The 23,996-nt window shown below is 38.6% G+C and overlaps 1 protein-coding gene across 6 annotated transcripts in view; it reads left to right on the top strand.

Annotated features, from left to right (window-relative positions):
* The window catches only part of HMG20A (high mobility group 20A), a 69,748-nt gene extending 46,960 nt beyond the window's left edge, over nucleotides 1–22,788 (top strand). For all 6 annotated transcript variants that reach the window (XM_067754428.1, XM_067754393.1, XM_067754403.1 and 3 more), the window contains 8 exons: nucleotides 1,955–2,102; nucleotides 4,172–4,384; nucleotides 7,411–7,543; nucleotides 8,515–8,546; nucleotides 14,475–14,550; nucleotides 15,257–15,472; nucleotides 16,710–16,852; nucleotides 20,343–22,788. In XM_067754428.1, the coding sequence (XP_067610529.1) occupies nucleotides 1,955–2,102; nucleotides 4,172–4,384; nucleotides 7,411–7,543; nucleotides 8,515–8,546; nucleotides 14,475–14,550; nucleotides 15,257–15,472; nucleotides 16,710–16,846 (955 nt within the window). In that variant the 3' untranslated portion in view covers nucleotides 16,847–16,852; nucleotides 20,343–22,788. The remainder of the gene's footprint in view (nucleotides 1–1,954; nucleotides 2,103–4,171; nucleotides 4,385–7,410; nucleotides 7,544–8,514; nucleotides 8,547–14,474; nucleotides 14,551–15,256; nucleotides 15,473–16,709; nucleotides 16,853–20,342) is intronic.
* The last annotated feature ends 1,208 nt before the right edge of the window (nucleotides 22,789–23,996 follow it).

Genomic DNA, 23,996 nt, shown 5'->3' with positions numbered 1-23,996 from the left:
GGCAACTCTTCAGAGAACATAATTAGCATTGAGTTAATAATTTCTCCTATCTACCCTTTTTCACAGGACCTCAAAAATGTAGGAGCCTCCTAGTTATAATACTCTATTTTTTATAGAAGTGTTCAGAAAAATAAAATTTCTGTCCTTTCAAGGACAGTCTGAATCTGCTTTCATTCTTTTCTCAGTCCACTGTAATCTGGTTTTTATTCCCATAACTCCACTAAAACTGTACTCCCTTGAAGTACAGGGAGTACAGCTGAAGTCCTTCAGATCTTCAGATTTAGCAGATACTTTTTAGCCTATCTTATGTGACATCTGCAACTTTTTGCCTGTGTAATAACCCCTTCTCAAAAGTCTTCCTGCCTTGGCCTCTGTAACAGTATTCTCTCCTAGATTTCTTAACGTCCTCCTTAGTCTTTCCCAGCCCGTCTAACACTTGCTTCTAAAATATTGTTCCAACAGAGTTCTATCCTGATTTTTCTTCTCACTGTCTTTCTGGAGAATATCTAGCACTTCCCATTATTTCCATGAGCTGATGCCTCCCAAAATATCTCCTGCCTTTTCTTCACTTCTGTTCTCTCAGGGCATGTTTCCAGTTGTCGGTGGGACAGCCCCACCTAATTATGCCATGAGTGTTTCAAACTTAGCATTTTCTCATCTGTCTTTCTTACACACACACACACACACACACACACATTCCAGTTGTTACATTGATTAATAGTACATTATCACCCAATCTAGAAACCTCAGAATTGCCTTTGACTCTTCTTTTTCCCTCACTATTTATATTCGATCTATCATTCTACCTCTTAATTATCTCTTAGCTTTCTCTCCCCTATTCTCCTGTTTGCCCTTGTCTCCCCCTTAGTCTATTGCAGTAGCCTCCTGAAGAGTTGCCCTTTCTCCTATTAATACCCTGTTCTTTCTACCTGTAATAATGTTGTTTACCTGATGAATGCCTCTTCAACTTTTAAGACCTCCTCTGTAAAATCTTTCTTAACATTCTCTCCATACATATAAAATTCCTCATCCCCTCTACTGTACCTTTATGGCACATTTTACAGACCTCTGTTTCAGTACTTACATTGCATTGTAAGTATTTTCTGTAACCCTATGGAGTATACATTCTTCCAGAATAATGACTGAATATTACTCTCTTGTACATCTTCCTCCACCTTCCCCACTACCTGCCCCAAACCCCAAACTCCCTAGCGCATGGTGTTACTTTTATTTCCATTGCTTTATCTAAATGCGATAGGGTATAACTTAGTCTAAGATCCAATCGTCATCTGTACCTTCTCGTGTCCACTTTTCAGAAGGATGAGATCTGGTTTGCTGACTCATCTGGAACAGAATGATAGGAACAGAAAATGTATATCTCTGATTTATTAACATTTATACCTGAACTTACTGAACTTGATAATATTGTTCTTAGATGATCTCATTGTCAATAAACACTATAATCCAAGGAGTAGCCTATGGAATGTACCATAAGAGATACTTCTTATGCCCTTAAAGAACGCTCTCTTTTGTGATAGGGGGGCAAACTTCCTCTTCAACTCCCATTCCTGTTCTTTTCCATTAATAGTATTTTCCTTTTATTACATGAAAAGGAGATACATGAAACTAGCATATAAAAGTTGCATGCTCAGAACTAAAATGTAAAGTCTACGTTGAGGAGAGAGGTAATTTGTGGGGGAAAGATTATAGTTGTTTTTAGTAGGAGATTTCTTCATGGAACTGACCTGATCCAATCAAGCACTGAAACCTTTTTCAAAATGCTCTATAATTGCTATGGAGACATTGTTTACATTTATACAGAATGAGGTGGGGGAATTAATTCAAGGGCTGGCATGTGATTTTGCTGGCAGTGAAATTTGTCTTGAACCTTGGTAAGTAGGAGTTTTTGATGCTGTTGATACTGAACTTTTCCACTCTGCCTATCATTCTTCAGGATAACCCACCCAGAGGTTCCATATAGTAGTGGAGCCTCATCATCCACAAATAATCCAGAATTTGTTGAGGATCTCTCCCAAGGTCAGTTGCTTCAGAATGAGTCTTCAAATACAGCAGAAGGCAATGAACAGAGGCACGAAGATGAGGTAAGCTGAAGCATCTCCTCCTGTTACTGGTCTCTGAGGCTTCTAAAGAAGCAGTCAGCAAGGGAGTTGACCGAGGTGTTCATCCTCTGGCCTCCTTACATTCTGCAGAATATTCTGTTTTATATTTCTTGTTTCACATAGAACCATATTAATGGTTTTAATGATACAGAGACAAGTAGACTCTTCTTTTTCCCCTACGTAGAAAATTTATACGTGCATCAGATTAGACGCTCAACAAATGCTTACTGAATGAATTGCATGATTTAATTAAATAAGTAATTAGGGCTTCCCTGGTGGTGCAGTGGTTAAGAATCCGCCTGCCAATGCAGGGGACATGGGTTCGAGCCCTGCTCTGAGAAGATCCCACATGCTGCAACTAAGCCCGTGAGCCACGGGCTATCTAACTACTGAGTCTGTGCTCTAGAGCCTGCGAGCCACAACCACTGAGCCCGCGCACCTAGAGCCCGTGCTCTGCAACAAGAGAAGCCTGCGCACCGCAACAAAGAGTAGCCCCCACTCGCCACAACTAGAGAAAGCCCACATGCAGCAGTGAAGACCCAACACAGCCAAAAATAAATAAATAAAATAAATAATTTTTTTTTTTAAAGTAATTAACGAGGAGTCCACATGCCCTTACTCAAGACCACACTCTGCTCACCAAACCCTGCAGCATGGAGTCATATGTGCCCAAAGGGTTCACACGACTTACCAAGTCATTCATTGTCCCATAGGGGGCATCTTTTTCTAATTCACACAAAGGTTCTGTATGGACCTGGGCCATCATTCCCTTGTTGGACTTTCAGTGTTCCTCACAAATGACTGATTACATTGTCTATGTTTTAAGGTACTCTTTTTTTGTTTTTAGCTATAAAAGAGTACCACCATTGACTTTTGTCTTTGTTCTTATTTTGAAAGAGCTTATTCTTTTTATGTTGGCATTCTTAAAGATTATGACGAATGCTTAAGGCTTCTTAAACATCTTAAATCCGTAGTAGCTTTAATGTTAAATGTTACTAGGTTTACAAAACAAAACCAAAAAGAAAAACAAAAAAACTGATACCAAATACACCATTTGCCCAATGCTGAATTATTGTACCATTTTATATATATTTGGAGGAGTGCAGTATGGTAATTAATATTTAGATATTTTTGTCCCATTTGGCTTATCTTTCTCTTCTCTGAAATAAAAATGCTTATATCCATAAAACTTTATTAACTGATAGGCTATGTGTATTTGTAAAATTATGAAGTAAAAGTACCTTGCATCCTGTTTAAAAGGACAAAGAAAAAGGCTGTGGTAAAACAATAGTGGTACTTCAGTCCTTTAAACTTTTTTGGGGGCGATATTGTCTTTTGATTTAGCTAATAACATATAAAGACCTCTGCCTTTATAAAATAAACATCTTAAGAAATAAACCAGCAAGGCAAAGAACTAGTATTCATTTTGGATATATTATAGTTGCTGAAATTTTTCTAAGTCTTAGATATTAATTTTAAAATCTATAGTGCTATCTGCTGTGGGAAATAAACTGGTCTTTGAATGATATCAATGAGAAACACCCTTCATGAATGATTTTAATCCTAGTACTACAACTTGTCTCCTCTTCTTTTGCCCAGTGCTTGTGACAGCATCTTGTTCTGATCTACTGTAGCAATGTCTGCTTTCCTGGCACAGTGCTGTATATGTGCTGCATTTCTCATTTAGAATATTCCCCTGTCAGGAGTCAGGATTTGTTAAGTGAATATGAAGGCCAGAGCTTATGTGATCATGGTACCCCTCATTCTTATCTGTTGGGATTAGCACTAAAATAGCCCCTTAGTGTAACATTGTGTAGCATGGTACATAAAAAGGTCTGCAGGTGAACCATCTGGGGTCCCTTCTTGAAAACTGCATTGCAGCCATTTGTACCTATAACAGGTTTGGAGAGCTTTGAATATCAGGGCCTTAATGGTAGCAAAATGCAATTATTAATCCTGTTTTGTTTGTTGATGTTGATTATTGTGTTATTTGGGGAAATTTTTGTTGTTGTAATTTGGTTTGGGGTTTTTTATTTTTTCTTGTTTTGTAGCAAAGAAGTAAACGAGGAGGTTGGTCCAAAGGAAGAAAGAGGAAGAAACCTCTTCGAGACAGCAATGCACCTAAATCCCCCCTTACAGGATATGTTCGGTTCATGAACGAGCGTCGAGAACAGCTTCGAGCAAAAAGACCAGAAGTCCCATTTCCAGAAATTACAAGGATGTTAGGCAATGAATGGAGTAAACTTCCTCCGGAGGAAAAACAGGTAATTGTTCCTATTCCTGATCCTTTGCTTGGTTTTGATTATATCTCAAAAATAACTTTTGTCAGAAAAGCAAAGAGAATGGACTGTTGATTCTCCAAGTTTGTCATGGGCCTAGGAGACCAGAATAGCAGGGTCCTTCATAGCTCTTTTCTCCACAGTGGTTTTTATACTCTTTCAGGGTCTGCTGCAGGGACGTGAGCAGGAGGGACTCTAGGATCCCCCCCAAACCAAAGCAGCTCCACTTTTATTTGCTTTATATGCTGAGAGTTCATATAAGATTTTTGTAAAAAGTAGTTCAATATTAAGAAATCTATCAACATGGTTTATTCTGCCGAGTTAAGTGAAAAGTCATGAGTTAAATGAGAAAAGGTCTTTTGATAAAATTCTGATATTCACATAAGAATTTTGTTTAAGAAAAAGATGTTACTGCTTTAATAAACTTTTTAAACTGGAGTTCTGGCAAATTTAACCTACTATGAAAAATAAAGCAAGAACTATTTGAATTCTCTTTCCTCCAAGACAGAAACTAACCTTATTGCCAAACTGAAACAAATCCATTTGTTAGATTTGAGAGGAATTAAAGACAAGTTAGCCACGAACTGGTTGAAATGCCACAAAATTGTTGGGATTGTAGGGATTGTCGGAGGGGTTGAAAGTTCCCAGCATTTTCAGTATCTGATATATGTCTATATTTCTCTTATGTCTTACACTCCTTAAAAAGGATTCCAAACAAACTAAAGCCAAATTGAAAAATACTCTTGGGAATTAACTGAATTCAAAAAATTTCAAAGAGATCAGATTGAGTTTCAACTTGAAGCTCTGTGTTTGTGGTAGCAAGCTAATAGAAAACAGAGTATATCATCCATTGTTTTAGCTCTAATGTATAAATGGATTATGAGCTGTACATAGTAGTTACTCTTTTCTCTTTAATTTTTTTATTTCAAAATTAATACACGCTCATCGTTTAAAATTTTTTCAGACAATACAGAAGTATATAAGGAAAAACGCAAAAGTCATTTCCAGGGATAACAAACAGTGATAACTAACTAGTTAGGCAGGGCAAGGGTTTTCATGTTTGTTTTTGTTCTTAAATTTTTATTTGAAAATAATTTTTCAAATGTACAAAAAGTTACAAACATAGAATAATACAAAGAACACCCAAATACCCTTACCCAGATTGACCTGTCATTAACACATTTTCTCTTTTCGCACATGCGCTCATACTCTCCTGGGCAAGATTGGGCATGTGGTTTCTCTTTTCTCTCTCTCTCTCTCTCTCTCTCTCTCTCTCTCTCTCTCTCTCTCACACACACACACACACACACACACAATTTTTTTCTGAATTATTTGATATAAGTTACATACATCATAGCCCTTTACCCTTAAATATTTCAGTGTGAATTTCCTAAGAATAGACATGTTCTCTCACTTAACCACAGTTTAGTTAACAACCTCATAATTTTGTATTAACACAATACTTTTATCTAACTTGCCATCTATATTCCAGTTTTGTCAGTTGACCTCTAACATCATTCTTCTGTAACATTTTCCCCCTCCAGTTCAGATTCCAGTCCAGGGGTCAGGCTCTGAGTTTAGTAGTCAAATCTCTAGATTCCTTTAATCCGGGATATTTCCACAGCCTTTCTTTGTCTTTTATGACATTAATATTTTTTTAGGAATACCGTCTCTCCCTCTTCCTCCCCCTCCTTTTTGTTTACTTTCAACAGAACATTCCTCATTTTATATTTGTCTGATGTTTCCTCATGATTAGATTGAGGTTATGCATTCTTGGTCAGAATACTGCATAGGTGGACGTTGGTCCTTCTCAGGGTATCGCATATGCAGGCACACAATGTCTTTTATTCCTCATTCCTCATTCCTTTTATTCGTAATGTTAATTTTGCTCACTCACTGAAGTTTTTTACTCTCCCTTGTAATTAATAAGTAGTCTGTGCAGAGACATTTTAAGAACATTCAAATAGTCTGTTCCATATCAAAATTTCCCCCTAGATTTAGCATTCATTAATAACTTTTGCCTGATCTAATATTTACCATGATGGTTGCAAAATGATGATTTTCCAACTCTAGCACTCCCTCCACATTTGCCAGTTGCCCTTCAGCATTCTAATCTAAGCAAGAGCCCTCTTCCTCCCTCCATTTATGTATCTGTTTGTTATTTATTTACAATTGGCTTAGGCATATGAATTTCTTTTTTTCCCAATGGTTTATAAATTATTACTATACTTGAGTATTTTGATACTTAAATTGTCCCAGATTTGGCCATTTGACCCCTACATCTGGCTCTTGTGTAGGACAAGGCTTTTAACATAATTTCTAACTCTTGTTTGTGTTCATTTAGAAGAGTATTTTTATACTTTATTTCTTAAACCTAACGATGAATGAAAAGTACAAGGCATTAAACAAAATTATCCTAGTAGATCAATGAACTTTGTTTAAATAATTAATAGCACAAAGCATGTAGATACAGGCTGTCTCATAGTAGTCCATTTTAGGTCCATAGGGTGAGGTCATTCTTTTTTATGTTCCTTGTATCTCCACTCTTCTGGCTCTTAAAGGCCAATTGATGTATGAGATCATCTCCTCAGAGTGGGTTGGGGATAAAGAAACAAAGTAATATTCCATCCTTTCCCCTGGGAAGATTAAGTGTGCCTATGTGGTGTTCAGTCTTCTTGAGGACTCTAGGGCCATGTGTAGTTCTATCTATAGGATTAGTAGAAGAACTATAATCTTCTTGTGAATTTTTTATGAGAATGACCTCAATAGAAATTGTCTTCAATAAGTTAAGAAAGGCAGTAGTCTAAAAAGTTAGAATCACCTATTTCTTTTATAACTAAGAGATATTTTATTCTATTCACATGACTTTTTTTTTTTTAATTCTCAAAGCTTATCCCACTTGTACTTTTCTTTCCATGTGCTAATTATCCTTTGCTTTCTTCAAAGAGTTCATTGGTATTTTACGTCAGTAAGACCTATTTCTTGAAAATAATTCCATATTTCTTCCCCAGCGCTACCTTGATGAAGCAGACAGAGATAAGGAGCGTTACATGAAGGAGCTGGAGCAGTATCAGAAGACTGAGGCCTACAAGGTTTTCAGTAGGAAAACCCAGGACCGTCAGAAAGGCAAATCTCATAGGCAAGGTATCAGAACCAGAACCAAATGTATTTGTAGTTTGTTTTGCATGATGGAGTGTCACAAAGCCAAGTATTAGAGTGAGAATATAAAAGATATATTTCTATCATTTCTCTATTATACTACATTCACTTACAAGCATCATCTTGGAATTTTATTAAAATCACATTGCTCTCATTTAGAAATTTCAGTTGGGTTTCCATATCCAGTATCAGCAATTTGGCTTGTGCTCCAAGACCCTTTTAGTTGTCTGTGCTTTTTCTTCTATTTCCAATTTAGTCATTTCTCTACCTCTAAACAAATCTGTCTGCTACACTACATAACCACCTTGCTGTAACACCTCTAAGCCTTTCATGTGATCATTTCTCCCAGCTACCAGTGATCAATCATCCTTTTAATTCACTCATTCATGTATGCGTGTATTCAAAAAATGTATTGAACACCTCCTATTACATATCAGGATCTCATCTAGGCATTAAGGATGCAAAGGTAAACAAGATACAGAAGATCCCAGTCTTCACGGATCTTTTGTTTTCCGTTAAAATTGTTCATCACACTCTTAAAATATTGCTAAAAGTTCCCCTTCTTCAGGAAACACTGCCAAAGAAAGAAGCCCCACTCATAATAGCTTGTCATTCCTGAGCTATTGCGTCTTCTCCAAATTTGGGCATCTTGCCTGCTAAACTGTAATGTTCTGCAAACATCCTTTGGCATGTATTTCCTGTCCACTCTCCCACCCTGTTCTCCTCAAAGGTAAGAACTGTGTCTGCTGTTTCTCTTGTGTCTAACTGTGTAACCTGTAAGATGGGGTTCCCTTTAACTTTTGTTGACTGATTAATAAAGCTATCAGAGAAAATATGATATGTTTTGAGAGCCCACATATACCAGCAGTTTTTGTAGCTTAGCATAGTCATTTCCTTAGGTTTTGTTATTTTGTTTTGTTTTTCAGCTTAATGTTCTTATTCTATCATATTTTTAGATGCAGCCCGACAGGCCACTCATGATCATGAGGTAATTAACTTTCTCTCTACATAGCATGCGTGTGTGTGTGTGTGTGTGTGTGTGTGTGTGTGTGTGTGAGATATATGTATATAATAATGATGCTATTTGAAATGCTATTGGACTGTTTTTTAATGAATGGCAGAGTATTTCCTATCCTGTAATTAGGATTGGGTTAGTTGCCTTTAGCTCAAGGACTCTTAGCATATGGCAGACACTTATGTCATGAGTCTGTCCTTGAATTAAAGCCCCTAACTCTAGTCCTTTCTTATGGTCCAAGAATTTTATTGGCTTTAAATGCTGAAGATGGCTGGAATTTGGAGTGAGGTATAGAAATGAGGACCAACTAAAAGCTATACCTTGACCATAGTTTATCATCATCAGATACTATATTCTGACTCTCAAAAAGTTGTTATTTAGGGAATCCAGCATTTAGTTAAAATGAACTATTCAACTTACAGCATCTACAGACCACAAGTGACATTATCTTGATTACTATGCCTACTTTCCTCACTGGTGCGTATTTGTTTACTGGCCTTTTCCCCTCCATTGGTTCAGTCTCAGCAATAGGATTTAGACCTGTGTTCCTGTATAGGACTGAGGCCTGTGTGTGTTGGCTCTGCTGCATAGAGAGCTTTAAATATATATGTAGCCTATGATTAATATATGGTTCTAAGAAAATAAAATTTGTGGTAATTTCATGCATGAAAATGCTCAATGACTCCTCATTGCTTACCAAATCACATTCAAACTCAGCAATCAGGGTTTTCTGTAATTAAGCCCCTATTTCCCTTTCCAAATACCTTAATTCCCATATTTCCCATATATATCTTATGTACTTAAAAACCTTTAATACTGGACTTCCCTGGTGGCGCAGTGGTTGAGAGTCCGCCTGCCGATGCAGGGCACACGGGTTCGTGCCCCGGTCCGGGAAGATCCCACATGCCGCGGAGCGGCTGGGCCTGTGAGCCATGGCCGCTGAGCCTGCGCGTCCGGAGCCTGTGCTCCGCAACGGGAGAGGCCACAGCAGTGAGAGGCCCGCGTATAGCAAAAAAAAAAAAAAAAAAAAAAAAAAAAAAACCTTTAATACTCACTGTCCTCCAGGTGCCCCATCCTTTTCTGCCTCATGCCTGTGCTCATATTCTTCCTTTCACGAGAATACTTTCTTTCCCTCACTCATTTTTTCTGTTACCCTCTCCCATCATCCAATTTTGCCTCTAAATTCTAGTCATCCATCAAACCCTATTTCAAGTTCTATTTCCTCCTTCAAGCTTTTCCTGTTTCCTCCAACTTCTTTTAAACCTCACAGCTCTCTATATTACTCTTACGCACTTAGCTGATCTGGCTAAGGTGCCAAAGTTACTCAAGTGCTTCTGTTATTGACACGCTTGGATTATAATCTCTTTGAAGGCATGCATGGTCTAGTTCCACCCATCCCATCTAGCATGATGCCCTTGCATGGAAGAGTTCTTCCATAAATACTTACTTGTTTCTATACAAAACCCATTTGTTGAAATAACAGTGGATATTTACACAAAAAGAATTTTCTGATATACTCTTTTGCATGTATTGGGTTTTTTACTAAATCAAGGAAATCATTTCTTCAAAATAATAATGTATTTATCTTGGAGTTGTAGTTCTCATACCTAATTTGATATTGGTGACCTTCAAAACATAGAGAATACTTTTAGATTCACAAGTCAAATAGATTTATTATCATCCATGAATTAGAAAGTGAGAAGCATAGTAAATATTAGCATTTTATTATTCATATAAATCCTATATAAATGTAGTTATATATGACATCTCTGTGTTTCAATTAGGATGAAATCTTATTTTTTTTTTTGCTTGAGAAACTGTATGTACACTATATATTTTAAATCATAATTGAATAGTGTTGCAAGCTTTCCATATTGCCAAATACTTATATAATTACTTATTTCTCCTTCCTTTGTGTGCCCAACCCACCAATATCATTAAATTACCAAACTTCCTTTTTTCCCTATTAAGCATCCTTTATAGCTTCTCTGTCCTTAATGGTTACAAAAGAGAGTATGAACAGTAATCTAAAATATTAGAGCTCACATTTTCTAGTCAATGACTGACTCCTTTCATCACTATGGATTTTACTGCCCAAACCATATGTGGCATTTTTGCTTCTCATAAAGTTAACAGTTGCCATCAGAAAAGATTTAGTAGACTTAGTCTTAGAAGCTGCTGCTACTGATTTGAGAAATGAAGGTTTTTTTAAATACATTATTTAGTATGATATGAATTTCCATGATATATGAAAAGGAATAAGTCTCTGTGTGATTCCCCTGTTTCAGGATTAGACTCATGTGAAACACAGAAAAGGAGGGAGTAGGTGGAGAGCCAGCAGTAATTTCTCAAATGTGTGTACAGTAGGGTCTATAAATCTGTTGTATGCCCACATCAGGATAAAGCTCTCTTAGTAAGGTTGTTGACCCAATTAGTGCCCCCCACTTTATCAGTTTTTATTGAATAATATCTTACTAAACTAGGTTATTTCAAAAGAGTTGCAATTGAAAAAAAACCTCTTTGACAATTGTTAAACATATTTACACATAACCTCTTAGAGTGTAATAAGAGTTAAGAAAAATAAGAAAACACTACAAGTGGAAAACAAAAGGAGCCACAGAAGCCCCCATGGAAAGGAGGAACTGAATCAGACCTTAAAGATGACCCAGGTTTTGTGGGGCACTTCAGATATATTTATATTCATATATATATATATGTAAAATGGCTTGAGCAGAGTTATGAGGAAGTTAATAAAAGAGCAAGTACCTTGCAAAGTGCCTAAAACATCACAGTTTCTAAAAACATGCTTATTTCCCTTTACTTATCCTATTAGGAATAAAATGGCAAATGCCATAAAATAGCCTTCGGGCTCACTTCAAAACTACTAAGACCTCAGAAATCCTCTCGACTGACCCCCTCATTTTGCCGGTGAGGAAAATGACTTGCCTGAGACAGGAAAGAACTTACCAGAGTCACTTATTGAATTAATTAGAGGCAGAATTGTGACTGAAAGCCAGGCCTCTGTAGCCCCATCTTATTTAGCAGTCCTGGCAGCACCTGCCACGTTATATGGAATAAACAGCATTGCAAGTTAAAATGGGCCAGGTTGCCTGTGATGTCAGCAAAATTTGTTGCCACTTGAGACAGAAACAATTTGATTTGTGTGTATGTAGTAAAGAAACCTATTGTATTCCCTAATGGAACTTAGATTCCTAAGACATTGTTGCCAAGGCAGTTACTGGAGAGCATATTAGAGCCAAAGAAATGCTGACCTGAAAGCCATTCAAGCCATTCTGCATAGCAGTGGGGCACTTAAGCCTGGTACACAATATTAAGAGCATTCCTTAAGGTAAAGGGCACTTGAGAGAAGCATATCACTCTCTATGAATTTCTGGCCCTGAGCCTAGATCACAGCAAAATAGTTTCAGTTCAAAAGGCCTCTGTTCTCTTACCCTCCACTCAATATATAGAATGAAAACCAAAGTGAAGAGTATTCTTGCTCCTCTCAAATCAAGAGCCAGCCTGCTAGACCCAGGAGTCAGCTAGTGTTACTCTCAAGAAAGTGTCTAAATCTCATGTGAGGACTAAGATAGAAACAATAATTTTGTTTCTCCTTTAATTTATGGGAAATGACAAAATGACACTCAGCCTGAACAAATTAGACCCTTTCAATGAAGAGGTAATGAAATCCTTATGATTTTAATCCCTTGAGTGACCCTTGGAGCAGCTTAAGTATATCTGAGCCCCCAAGAGGATCCTCTCCAATGCCAAGTAATGTACTCAGTAATGGAAGAGTGCTGATGGGTTTTATGACCACTCTTCAGTTAAGTAGAATTCTCTGTTGCCTCTCAGAGACTGAACAGTTTCATTTAATTGCTTTGGTGTTTCTTTCTTTGCACTCTAAGAATCTATACCAAAAGGCAGTGTGTTAATGCACCTATGTGGTGCTGTCCTCTGCCCTTATGTAGTTAGCCTGGTTTGGTTTGGACTGCTTTGGCAGGGAAAAGAGCAGAATTACCCATCTGAGCAGAATCTAGGCCTTGGAGAGGGCTCTCGGTACCATGGTAATGGAAGCCAAGCATCCCCATCTACCCATCTGACTGGCAGATATTCAGACCTATGGCTAGGTAAACTGATCTCATATAAGCCTGTGCAGTTAACTAAGAGACTGAACAAGATGGGATGATAAAATCATAAGGCCTTATCCTAAGTCATTTATGGACTTATGCTTATATCTGTTATGTCTTGTATAGTAACAGAGTTAAAGAATATGGTAAGCCAGCAGAGTAGAGAGAAAGTCACTGAGAAATATGCCTAAGATGCCTTCTGGAACCAGCCTTTCTTGTCCATACATTAGTTCTCTTTGAAATCCACCAAGAGCTGGCTAGAGGTAGAGCTTTGCATGTTGAAACTGGGGCTTTCAGTGGTAATCTTGTTGTTTGTTTTTAAATTGTTCTGAAAAACTTCACTTTCTTTCTTTAAGAGGTAAAAGATAGGGTAAAAATTAAGTGCTGTGAAAGTATCTTCAGGTAAATACATTGTTTTTCAGACTTCCATCTTAGACGTCTCTCTTGATCAGATGCCATTGGCAGGCAGCTTACACAGCACAGCCCTGACCCCTAAGGAGGCAGACACCAGTATGAAAACAGGATCTTGGCTGTCAGAATTCCCTCATAGGCTGTTAAGTGTTTAACCTTTCTACTGGGCCCCAAATCATATTTGTGTTCAAAGATAAAAGACTAGTGGTGGCAAAAGTAGGAAAGATACATTCTATCTCTGGCATTAAATGTGTTTCTATAGGAATGATTTCTAGATTTTTTAAACTGTTCTTTATGTTATAAAGGTTTTGGAATCTTCAGATTTCACTATCAATTTCTTCAGTACTCATTTCCCACTGTTCTCTTTACCATCTTATATTATGCAAGATTTTAAATACTGCCAAGACACTTATAATTTATGTTCTTAATGCTTTCAACTTCAAATTCATTGTAGAAACTGCAGACAAAGCATTTTGAAATATTGACTTTATTCACAAGGATCATTGTGGAATATATTTTGCAGTGGTTTTGTGAGACTTTTATTTTTAATGGCTTATTGGTGAATTCATTTTAGGTTTATTATTCTTTTCTATCTCACATAATCCTTGGGATTTTCATACTTAGAGCCCAGTTATTTCTGGATTTTTGGTTTTGTTTGTTTGTTTTTCCTGTGTCTGAAGAAAGTCTAAAAGATCCCCAACTATAGGCTGCCCTTGTAAATAAGTAGAAGTAAAAGTAGAAATCCCAGTGGAATACCATTATTATTACTCATGGCTGGCAGATCTCTGCTTAAAATTCTTATTGTCCACTCTGCAAATTTAGATTGCATAATCCTATCTCAGAGAACACTTTATGTATATAAAGTGTATATACATAAATGTATATAAATGTATATACATGTATATAAAGTGCTTTATGTATATAAAGTGCTTTATGTATATAAAGCACTTAATGTATAAAAAGCACTTTATGTATATAACCAACAGAAAAAAAACCTAGAAATTCTCTTTCTATATTCCTACCTCAACCACTTTCTCCACTGTATACTGTTGACTATTCAAAGCACAGAGCTAAGAAATGGTTTCCAAAATCTCCATTAGGGAAGTTTATGTAGGTTTGTTTTAAGGTTTCTCATTGCACAGCAGTTGTCACCTGAGAGATCTGAATATTTGACCTCCTTGAGCTCTATGAAAGTTTGGTTCCAAAGAAAAGGTGAATACATTTTCCTCACAGCCCCACCTAGACTGATTCCTGCTCATCCTACTATTTCTTTAAGGAAAACATGACCATTGTGCCTTTAGGCACTACTGTTTAATTTAGCTTCTGTTTAAGAATTAACTATTTTGTTACTCTTGATTCACAGAAAGAAGCAGAGGTAAAGGAACGGTCTGTTTTTGACATCCCTATATTTACAGAGGAATTCCTGAACCACAGCAAAGGTGATTACCAAATGATCGTTTTGTGTTACTCAGGTCTATGACAGGGGATTTAGTTGTCGGGAGGAATTCATTGCTGAAAAGCAACGGTAGTGATATTCCAGACCCTGGGACTGGTCTGGAAGAAGAAAACTGCTTCCATTTCACTCTGTATTAAAAGCAGCTACTCAGAGACCCGTGGAGGACAGCTGAGCCAGTGTTGTCAAAGCTGCTTTAGTCTCTGGATCAGAGGAAATAAATATACATCACTAATTCAATTGCTTTCAGGCTCTTAGCCTAGAACCCTTTGTACAAATGAAAGCTTACATGGATGTCCAAAATATAAAATAAATATGAGTAAAGCTGACCCCACTGCAGTAAAGATGTGGACCCACAGCTGTGCTTGCCCAGTCTCCCAGGATCCCCCTGTGGAACCCCTCAGGCTTATCATTGCACAGCTTTAAAAAATCAAACAAACAAACAAATACTGGGAATTACAGCTGTTCCTTACAATCTTAAGTATAGAATATGACCAGCTTTAAGAATTAAAATAACTCTGGGGAGCCAGGCGTTTTACTGCTGAAATTGCTATCTGGAAGGCCATAATGAGAATAGGGACATGAGGAGGGGTAGCTAATTAGAGACAGCTAAGCAGGACTTCCTGTAAGAGTCATCGGGACTCCTCAGAGAGGCTGGTATTACCTGTGTTTTGTCGGGGTTTTGTCCTCAGCTCGGGAGGCAGAGCTCCGTCAGCTTCGAAAATCCAACATGGAGTTTGAGGAAAGGAACGCAGCCCTGCAAAAGCACGTGGAGAGCATGCGCACAGCGGTGGAGAAGCTGGAGGTGGACGTGATCCAGGAGCGGAGCCGCAACACCGTCTTACAGCAGCACCTGGAGACCCTGCGGCAGGTGTTGACAAGCAGCTTCGCCAGCATGCCCTTGCCTGGTAATGTCATCCCTAGCTGAGCCCTGTAAAGTGGCAGTGGTGGGGGGAGGTGCTGTTCATGTTGGTACTGGTGTGGTGAGGCTGAAGTCTCACCTCCAGAGGAAAATCAGTAAACTCAGGGGTCTTTTCCTCGGAGGTTTCTGTGGGCCATGTAATAGAATCTCAGTATTGGTTAAAATCATCCAGAATTTCAGGCTCTCTGCTCAGTTAAATTTTTCTTCAGTTGTATTTTCATACAGTCTACTTTCTATTAAGGTTAATTTGATATTCTGAACAGTGGAAACTGTGTAATATTAAAGTCCTGAGTGGAGCACTTTTCTTTTTTTGTTTTCTAAATTGTGGTGTAATTGACATATAACATTGTGTTAGTTTCAGGTGTACAACGTAATGATTCACTATCTGTATACACTGTGAAATGATCACCACAATCTAGTACCATGCATCACCATACAGAGTTACCAAAAAAATTTTTTCTTGTGATGAGAACTTTTAAGATATACTTTCTTGGCAACTGTCAAACATGTAGTACAATATTATTGACTACAGTCACCATGCTGTACATTACATCCCCATGACTTAATTTATAACTAGAAGTTTTTATTTCTTGATCCCCTCCCCCAACTCACCCATCCCCCCCAGAGCATTTTTCTGATGTATATTTTCTTGCTTTGTAATATTGTCTTAATGGGAAGGAAAAGGAAAATAAATACTAGTATTTCTTTTTTTCTTTTTTTTTTGCGGTACGCGGGCCTCTCACCGCTGCGGCCTCTCCCGCCGCGGAGCACAGGCTCCGGACGCGCAGGCCCAGCGGCCATGGCGCACGGGCCCAGCCGCTCCACGGCACGTGGGATCCTCCCGGACCGGGGCACAAACCCGTGTCCCCCGCATCAGCAGGCGGACTCTCAACCACTGCGCCACCAGGGAAACCCATAGTATTTCTTATATACTCTTTCATTTTGAAAATAGTTACAGCAGAGCTGGGAGAGTCTTTAACCTTTTGTGCTATGCAACTACACCTATATACTGCACAGCAATTATATAGCCCATCTGTTTATTTAGAGTATGTGGATTAATTTCATTTCTTTGAGGTCTAAAAGTCTCTCCTCTGAAAATAAAATCTTCTCTATGGAGCAGACCACATTAGAGTCAAGTTTCTTTTGCTGTGGAATCACTGATCTGTGTTATGGTTGAACTGAATGGGAGGATTTTCTTACTTTCTCTTCTTATCTCACTTCAGGAAGTGGAGAGACACCTACAGTGGACACTATCGACTCCTATATGAACAGACTGCACAGTATTATTTTAGCTAATCCCCAAGACAATGAAAACTTCATAGCTACAGTTCGAGAAGTTGTGAACAGGCTTGATCGTTAGGGAATGGTGAGTGCTCACTGACATGATTCGTACGTGCCAGCGTGTCATCAAAAATAAGATGGCATTAGACTTTATCAATACTAGTAAAACCCTGGAATTACATTGAATAAGTGAGTTGGAGACTTGATTAAGATTCCTGTTGCATGGTTGCTAAATGTAGTGTTGGAAAACTGAATCAAGATAGTTTTTCTTCATGCATGCCTCCACATGGCTTAATGGAAAGAGCGTGATTTTTGTGGTTGGACCTCAGTTCTAGCTTTGTCACTTATGAGCTGTATTCTCAGGTATTAGTTTCCCAAAGAGCTTTGAAGGGTGAGTGAGAAATTTAGAGAAAACAACCCTCCAAACAACACATAGAACAAAATAAATATAACTTAATTGCTAAGCTTCCTTTCCCCTGTAAAGTTAATGATAATTTACAATAGTCAGTGAGACATTGTATGTGTACAAGACTCTATAAGTAAGAAGCTTTTCATTTATCACTCAATATCAGAGTAACTGTAGTATGTTAAATGTTAATGTGGACTAACCTTACAGTGAAACAGTTAATGCCTTGATTAAATATATTAAAAAATAAATGAACTCTCAATAAGTACAGTACAAAGAGAGAAAAGAGAAAATAAGCTTTTTAAAAACATATTCAACAAATGACTAGTAGTATGTGTTGCATCCTTTTAGAAGAGAAAAAAGTACATTTCCCAAAGGGATCTGCTTATATAAACTTTGTGGTACTAATGGTCAGTCATCAGGTATCATCACTCAAATTCCTGTAGAGATAGGGTACCCTTTAGTATGTCATTCCACAAAATTGACAGCCCTTTGGTCTGTCAGTTAAATTGTTCCATACCTGCAGACATATAAACTGTGTGGAAATCTTGGGGTTGGACCATACAATGAGTGGCCATATATGAATACTAAAACAAGAGTGGATAGCAGGATATGCTCCTTAGAATGGCTGGTCATGGGCTTGGATCCTTATTTATTTGTCTTGCAGGTACATGAGCACACTCATATACATACTAACATTCTAACATGGTCTGGACCTTGAGCAACATGTGCAAGAATAAATAAAACCCATGATTCTTTATCCAGTGAGGCCACATCTGGCAGCATAGACAAAAGCAGTAGTCTTTATCCTTCTTGTCCAAGCCCTCAAATAGTAACTGTATAAGGCAATTTATTATACTTTAGCCTCAGCCGTGCTCTGATGGGGAAAGGATTACTGTCCCTCTAGTGAGTAGCCAGATGGAACAGACCATACTTCTAAGAGATGGCTGGACTCCCTGCAGAATAAAGAAATGGCATTACTGCTGCTGTATGTGAAGGGAACAGCTTGTAAATCTAGGCTTGGGATTTTTAGGAGCTCGTCATCTTTCTCATTTTCACACAGTGTTTTCAATTAACACTCTTGTAGGCTTGAAAAGAGAGAGCTGGGAGAAACTGTGGAGGATTGTGAAAGAACACAGTAATTGATAACGTGGTGTCTCCTCACATAGGTATAGGACAGTTATTGCAAGTTCTGAGCCAAAAATGGTTTTCCATTTTGAGCATTTGGCCAGTAAGACTCTCCTAAAGCTTTATCTATCTTAAGGATATAAACTGTAGTATCTGCTTTCCGAGGTGTCTTTGAAAACCTAGAATGTGATGATTATTCTTGATTTTAACCTACAAATATTTTGCCCTTGAAAGAAACAGTACCTGAAAATGTGAACCATTTTATTACCGCAGATTCTTACAATCTAGCCATATAAACATAACTAAGAATGGATAGTTCTCCGTACCCTCTGAAACTGTCAAATGAAACAATTATAAAGACTGTGATTAACACTAGCTTGCCCTCATTATACAAATATGTACAGACAGCTAGGCCTGATGTCCCCAGCATTCATGGTGCAATTAATTACTCTGACATGAGCTTGGCAAAGGTTTCTTCCATTGTCAGGACCCAGTGAGTGAAAGGAAGCTAATGGTCTACAGCTTTAGAGGAGCATATTAGAGCTGGAAGGGGTGTTTAGAAATCCCATTATTTTACATACGAAGAAACTGAGTCCCAAAGAGGCAGAATCTCTTGCCTGAAAATACCTGAGTATGTGGGTGCAGAATCCAGAACTAGAACACATGTATCTAAACTCAGTGGGGTTTCTAAAACGTTGATACAAGGAGGTAGGGATGGGTGTAAGGGGAAAGCACTAAAAAAAATCTTAGAATGAGAGCATTAAGATAAATGGGAGGTAATTAGGAAAAAATTACAATCCAGCAATTATAATGTTATAAAATTTTGGTCAGCCATTTTATAATTATTTTTATAGTTATACAATGGAAGAATTACCCCAGCTGTCATCTTTCTTTGTGGCTGACTTGTACTTAGAAAAAGTGGAGCTGGGAGGAAGTCATGGCGGTGATTTCATATTGACAGATGACTACTGTATATAAACTATCAAAAGCCATATGTTGCTTGATTTCAGTTGAACCAAGTGATAAATATTTGCCTGTTTGAGGATTGGAAAAATATGTATATATGTGATTGCCTTTTTATCAGTGTAAAAATGTATTCATCTTATGCACACAGTACATCCCTATCCATGCAGAGGGCCTTAGATTTATACTTGAAGAAAATTGGTTTTGATTGACCAGGACTAAAGTAAAGTACTAATTTTTCATCATCAGATTTGTCCCTGATACTTGCTTTTCTGTGTTCGGCTGGCAATTTTCCAACCTCCCCATTGTGGCTGAGCTGGAGCAGGGCCACATTTTTCATTGAAATGTTGTCTAAAATGCCTCAGTGAGGTTGGTTGCTTGCAGCTTTATGAGCTCTTTAGTTTACATACACCCTGCTACTCACCGTAACCCTTTTTTTTTTTTTTTTTTTTTTGGCCACGTAGCACTGGGTGTTTATTCTGCATAATAATAATAATAAACAACACTGTGAGCATTTACACATGCCGGCACATCCTAAGTACTTTACGTGTGCTGGCTCATTGACTCCTTGCCACAACTCCATGAAGTTTTTCTTTTTTCCATTTAATTTAATTTTATTTTTTTATTAATTTTAACTGGAGTACAGTTGCTTTACAATGTTGTGTTAGTTTCTGCTGTACAGCAAAGTGAATCAGCCATAGTATACACATATACCCTCTTTTTTGGATTTCCTTCCCATTTAGGTCACCACAGAGCACTGAGTAGAGCTCCCTGTGCTCTACAGTCGGTTCTCATTAGTCATCTACTTTATACATAGTATCAAGAGTGTATATATGTCGATCCCAATCTCCCAGTTCCTCCCACACCCCCCTCCCCCTTGGTATCCATATGTTTGTTCTCTACGTCTGTGTCTCTATTTCTGCTTTGTAAATAAGAACATCTATACCATTCTTCTAGGTTCCACGTACCTTAACCCTTTTGAAAATAGAGCAAGGCATTATTTTAACCCATAGCCCTAACCCTTTCTGATCTGTGCTTACGTTTTGGTATCCTTTTTTTTTTTCTCCCAATTTTACAGGTCTTAGAGCTCCAAGATGTTCTGTAAGTGGTTTTACTTGTTTGGAATGAGAAGCCATCCATGGAAATTTGAATTGAGTGGAGGCAGAGAGGGAGGTACAGATTACTCTGCTTGTGAAGGAACTGTCAGTTGAGTTAAATGCCTTCACCCCAGGAAGCCATATGAGGGAGCAACAAAAGGAACATGTATGTGAACTTCCTATGGAATCGTCTTCGTGAAGCTTTGACCGTGTACAGCCACTCTCCCGAGTCTTCAGTTTCCTATCATTTCTATTTCTGTTGAAGTGGGTCTGCATATATTCTGCTGACCAGGTGCCCCTGAGACTGGCATCTTCTGCAGCAGAAAGGAAGCCTTCTTATTGTTCTGCTTCATTCAGATTGGACTCTTTTATCAGTGGCTCTGTGGTTTTATCAGTGGTTTTCCTACCTAGCTGTCACTTTTTCTTAATGCTTTTGGGGGTTATTTTTTTATTTCCTTCACCCCCACCAAGCTAGACATCTCCATTTTCTGACCTCTTGGCTTTGTTGCTCAGCAGGGTTCTGAAGGAGAGTTTCTCTCATTGGACAGGCCCAGTCTTCTCCCATCATTGTCCTGCTGTGACTCCAAAGAAAGGAGCTTCTTGTTGACAGTGTCCTGTGGAGTGAGGCTGTGTTTCAGCCCTCGTGGAGGCTTTGTGGTTGCTGCCCTGAAGGAGAATGCTCTTTCCTTCCTCCTTGGTACTGCCTGCTGTTTTCTGAGCATTGCTCGTGCACATACCCTGCGTCCCAGCCCCAGCAAGGCTCTTCTGTTCCCATCTGTTGGCAGTGACTTGTGGAATATTTTTGCTGAGGAAAAGGTCATTGGTAAACAGGACAGAACGAGAAAAGTCATTTCTCATTTGGTATTGAAAAAAATCCTAAAGTTTATCGTAAGTGAAAACAGAGAGAATCCCTGTCTGCTTGAGGTGTACCGATTCATGGATACGGATGGGTGGAAATGCCATTCAGAATAGCCTCCAGCTGATGGAGAAGGACACGGGGGAATTCTCATGTCCTTTGTCTTCCTTCTGTAATCATAACTGCAGAGTCTGTGTCAAAAGGACAGGCTTCCCTTCCTTCTCCCTGCTTAATTAGTAAGTGATTTTTTTTTTTTTTTTTTAAACACCAAAAGGGAAGAAGGGTTTCTGTTTCTCACCTCAGGGTTTGGTTTTGTTGTGTTGTGTTTGGATGCTCTGGAGCACGAGGCTGATGGTTGCAGCTGAGATCTTTGGAGCCAAAGTAGGGCTCCTGAGCCCATTGTCTAGGCACCACACCACCGAAGGCGGGTGGAAGTGTGGCCCCCTCACAATATGCTCACAGACCAGGGTGCAAGCCAGAAACCCCCGTCATGTTGCTGCCTCATCCTGTCTTCTCAGCATCTCCTCCCCTGATTTCTTTCTTAACCCAAAGGAAAAAAACAACAAAAAAAAACCTTTTTGAAAATTCTGATATGAACACACATCAAATTTCCATGTACCGAAGCCCATGTATCACCACTTGGCAGGCTTTTAGAATAAGAGCCCATCATTATCTATCTCTGTAAACCTAGCCAGCTCACCTGCTCTTCTCTATTTTCCTGTTTTCCTTCTCTCACCTGCCATTCCTCTGACTTCTTTCAGACTCCCTGCCTGCTAAGTCCAAGCTGGAATGCACTGTCTGTGGCAGGACATCCAAGCCGGTTCTGGAAGTTTGTGTCTGCCTTCTGCCAAATACTTTCTCTCCTTTCTTCCTCCTACTCTCTGTTTCTCCTTTGTGTCAGTTTTGCACAGCGTTCTTAGCAGTGCCGTAGACCAGGAAAGGCTGTAAGCTGGTCCAAAGATCGTCGTTCTCCTGAGTCTAGCTAGGATACCTGACATTGACTTGAGACATCTGCATATTTAGGAAAGCATGAGATCTCGAGAAAGCCTACAGTCTGAAATCATTTTCACAAAATAACAGCCTGCTTTTGACATGCTGGCTGGCCCTCCTAGCAGCGACACACCTGACTCATTGGTGGCTGGGATTCAGCTGCCACAAAACAAGCAGGTCTGCGTCACCTCCTCTCTCCTCTGTGCCCAGCCAGGAGGTACTAAATGAGGTCACAGGCTAACATGATACCTAATTCACATTTCCCAGTAAACTTGTAGATGTTATTGCACTTACATGTTCTTCTCAAGAAATAAGTTGTTGCCTATTCAGTGTTACAGATTTCTTTCTTTTTATTGAAACACAAGGAGCAGCTGAGGAAAATGAGACAAAGTGTTTTATTTCTGACAAAATAAAATTTTAGAAAAAAATGTGTGTACATGTGTTTGAAACTGTTGAAATGCCAAGTTTTCTGTACAAGTGTTTTTGTAATTAAACTTTTAGATTTTCTTTGTTTTTTAAGAAGTCGATATGCTTGCTTGACATTTGCCTCATTAAAACTTTTCTGTGTTGAATCCACCCGATTCAATTTTTACCTGCATTGCCTTTTCATCGTAAAGACTTTGTCAACTCTACATTAATCATCAAGTCTGTTATGCTTTTAAAGCAGTAACACATTCATTTTACTAATTGCTTATTCAAAATGTGTCCTAGCCTGTTTGAGAATTCGGCTCTCTTAATGTATGTTGTAAGAATACAATGAGTTATAATTCATTTTAATGTAGCAGTAGTATTCTGGAGGCAACTTGAAAGTCTGATGTTCTTAAAGTCAGTGACTTCAGTCCCCTTGATAGGAGACTTTTGACTTCCTTTTGACTGAAGAGATAAATTGTCCTTAAATGCTTGCTTTTAAAAATAACCACTACTTCACCAATCAGAATCATTTTTAAAGGTAATTTGTCACCTACTTCCACCATGCTTTTAAAATCCTAGGGGTGAGCTCACCTGGCTTCCAAACCCTGCAGCTCTCCAAGTAGCTAGTTGTGTGGCATTGGGTGAGACTTGCTTTGTTCCAGCTTCAGTTTTCTCATCTGACATGCCTCAGCTCTCTTACACTTGTTAGAAAGATAGAATCTGGTAACAGAATCGACCATGCCTTGGAGGATATGAAGACTCTGTTACATGAATGCGAAGAATTGTTGAGGTAACTCAGTTAGGATCAGGCTTGACTACATTTAACAGAAACTCAAATCAGCAAAAGCTTGAATAAGAAACTTATCTCTCTCACTGAAAAGTATTCCAAAGGTAGGCAGTCCAAGACCAATATAGAGGCTCCTGGCTGCACCACAATATGGTTCCTTTCTCAGGGTCACCTCAAGGTCCAAAATAGCCACTTGACCATCAGCCGTCATTTGAAATTCCTGGCAGCATAAAGGAAAGAAAAAACCGGCAAGGACAAAACGGGCAAACTCAGCTGAGTCAGCACCACCCTTTAAAGAGCCTTCCTGGAAGCCACACTCAACTTCCAGAACACAGTCACATGACAACAGCTAGCTATATGGAAGGCAGAGGAATCTCATCTTTCCTTGGACATTACTGCCCCCAATAATATACAGGTTTTAGTCAGTAAGGAAGGAGAAAATAAATACAGAGTAGGCAGCTCAGTTAATTTCATGACTCACATGTATGACTCCATGCATACACTAAGGCCAGCCCTGCTATATTAGTAAACAAGATGCGTCATCCTGCCTTTGCCTCTTGGCTATCGAGAATGACCACGTACTTCCTTGGC

Source organism: Pseudorca crassidens, chromosome 1 (assembly GCF_039906515.1).
Source record: "Pseudorca crassidens isolate mPseCra1 chromosome 1, mPseCra1.hap1, whole genome shotgun sequence".
NCBI classification, from domain to species: domain Eukaryota; kingdom Metazoa; phylum Chordata; class Mammalia; order Artiodactyla; family Delphinidae; genus Pseudorca; species Pseudorca crassidens.
This window is presented reverse-complemented; position numbering and strand designations above follow the sequence as displayed.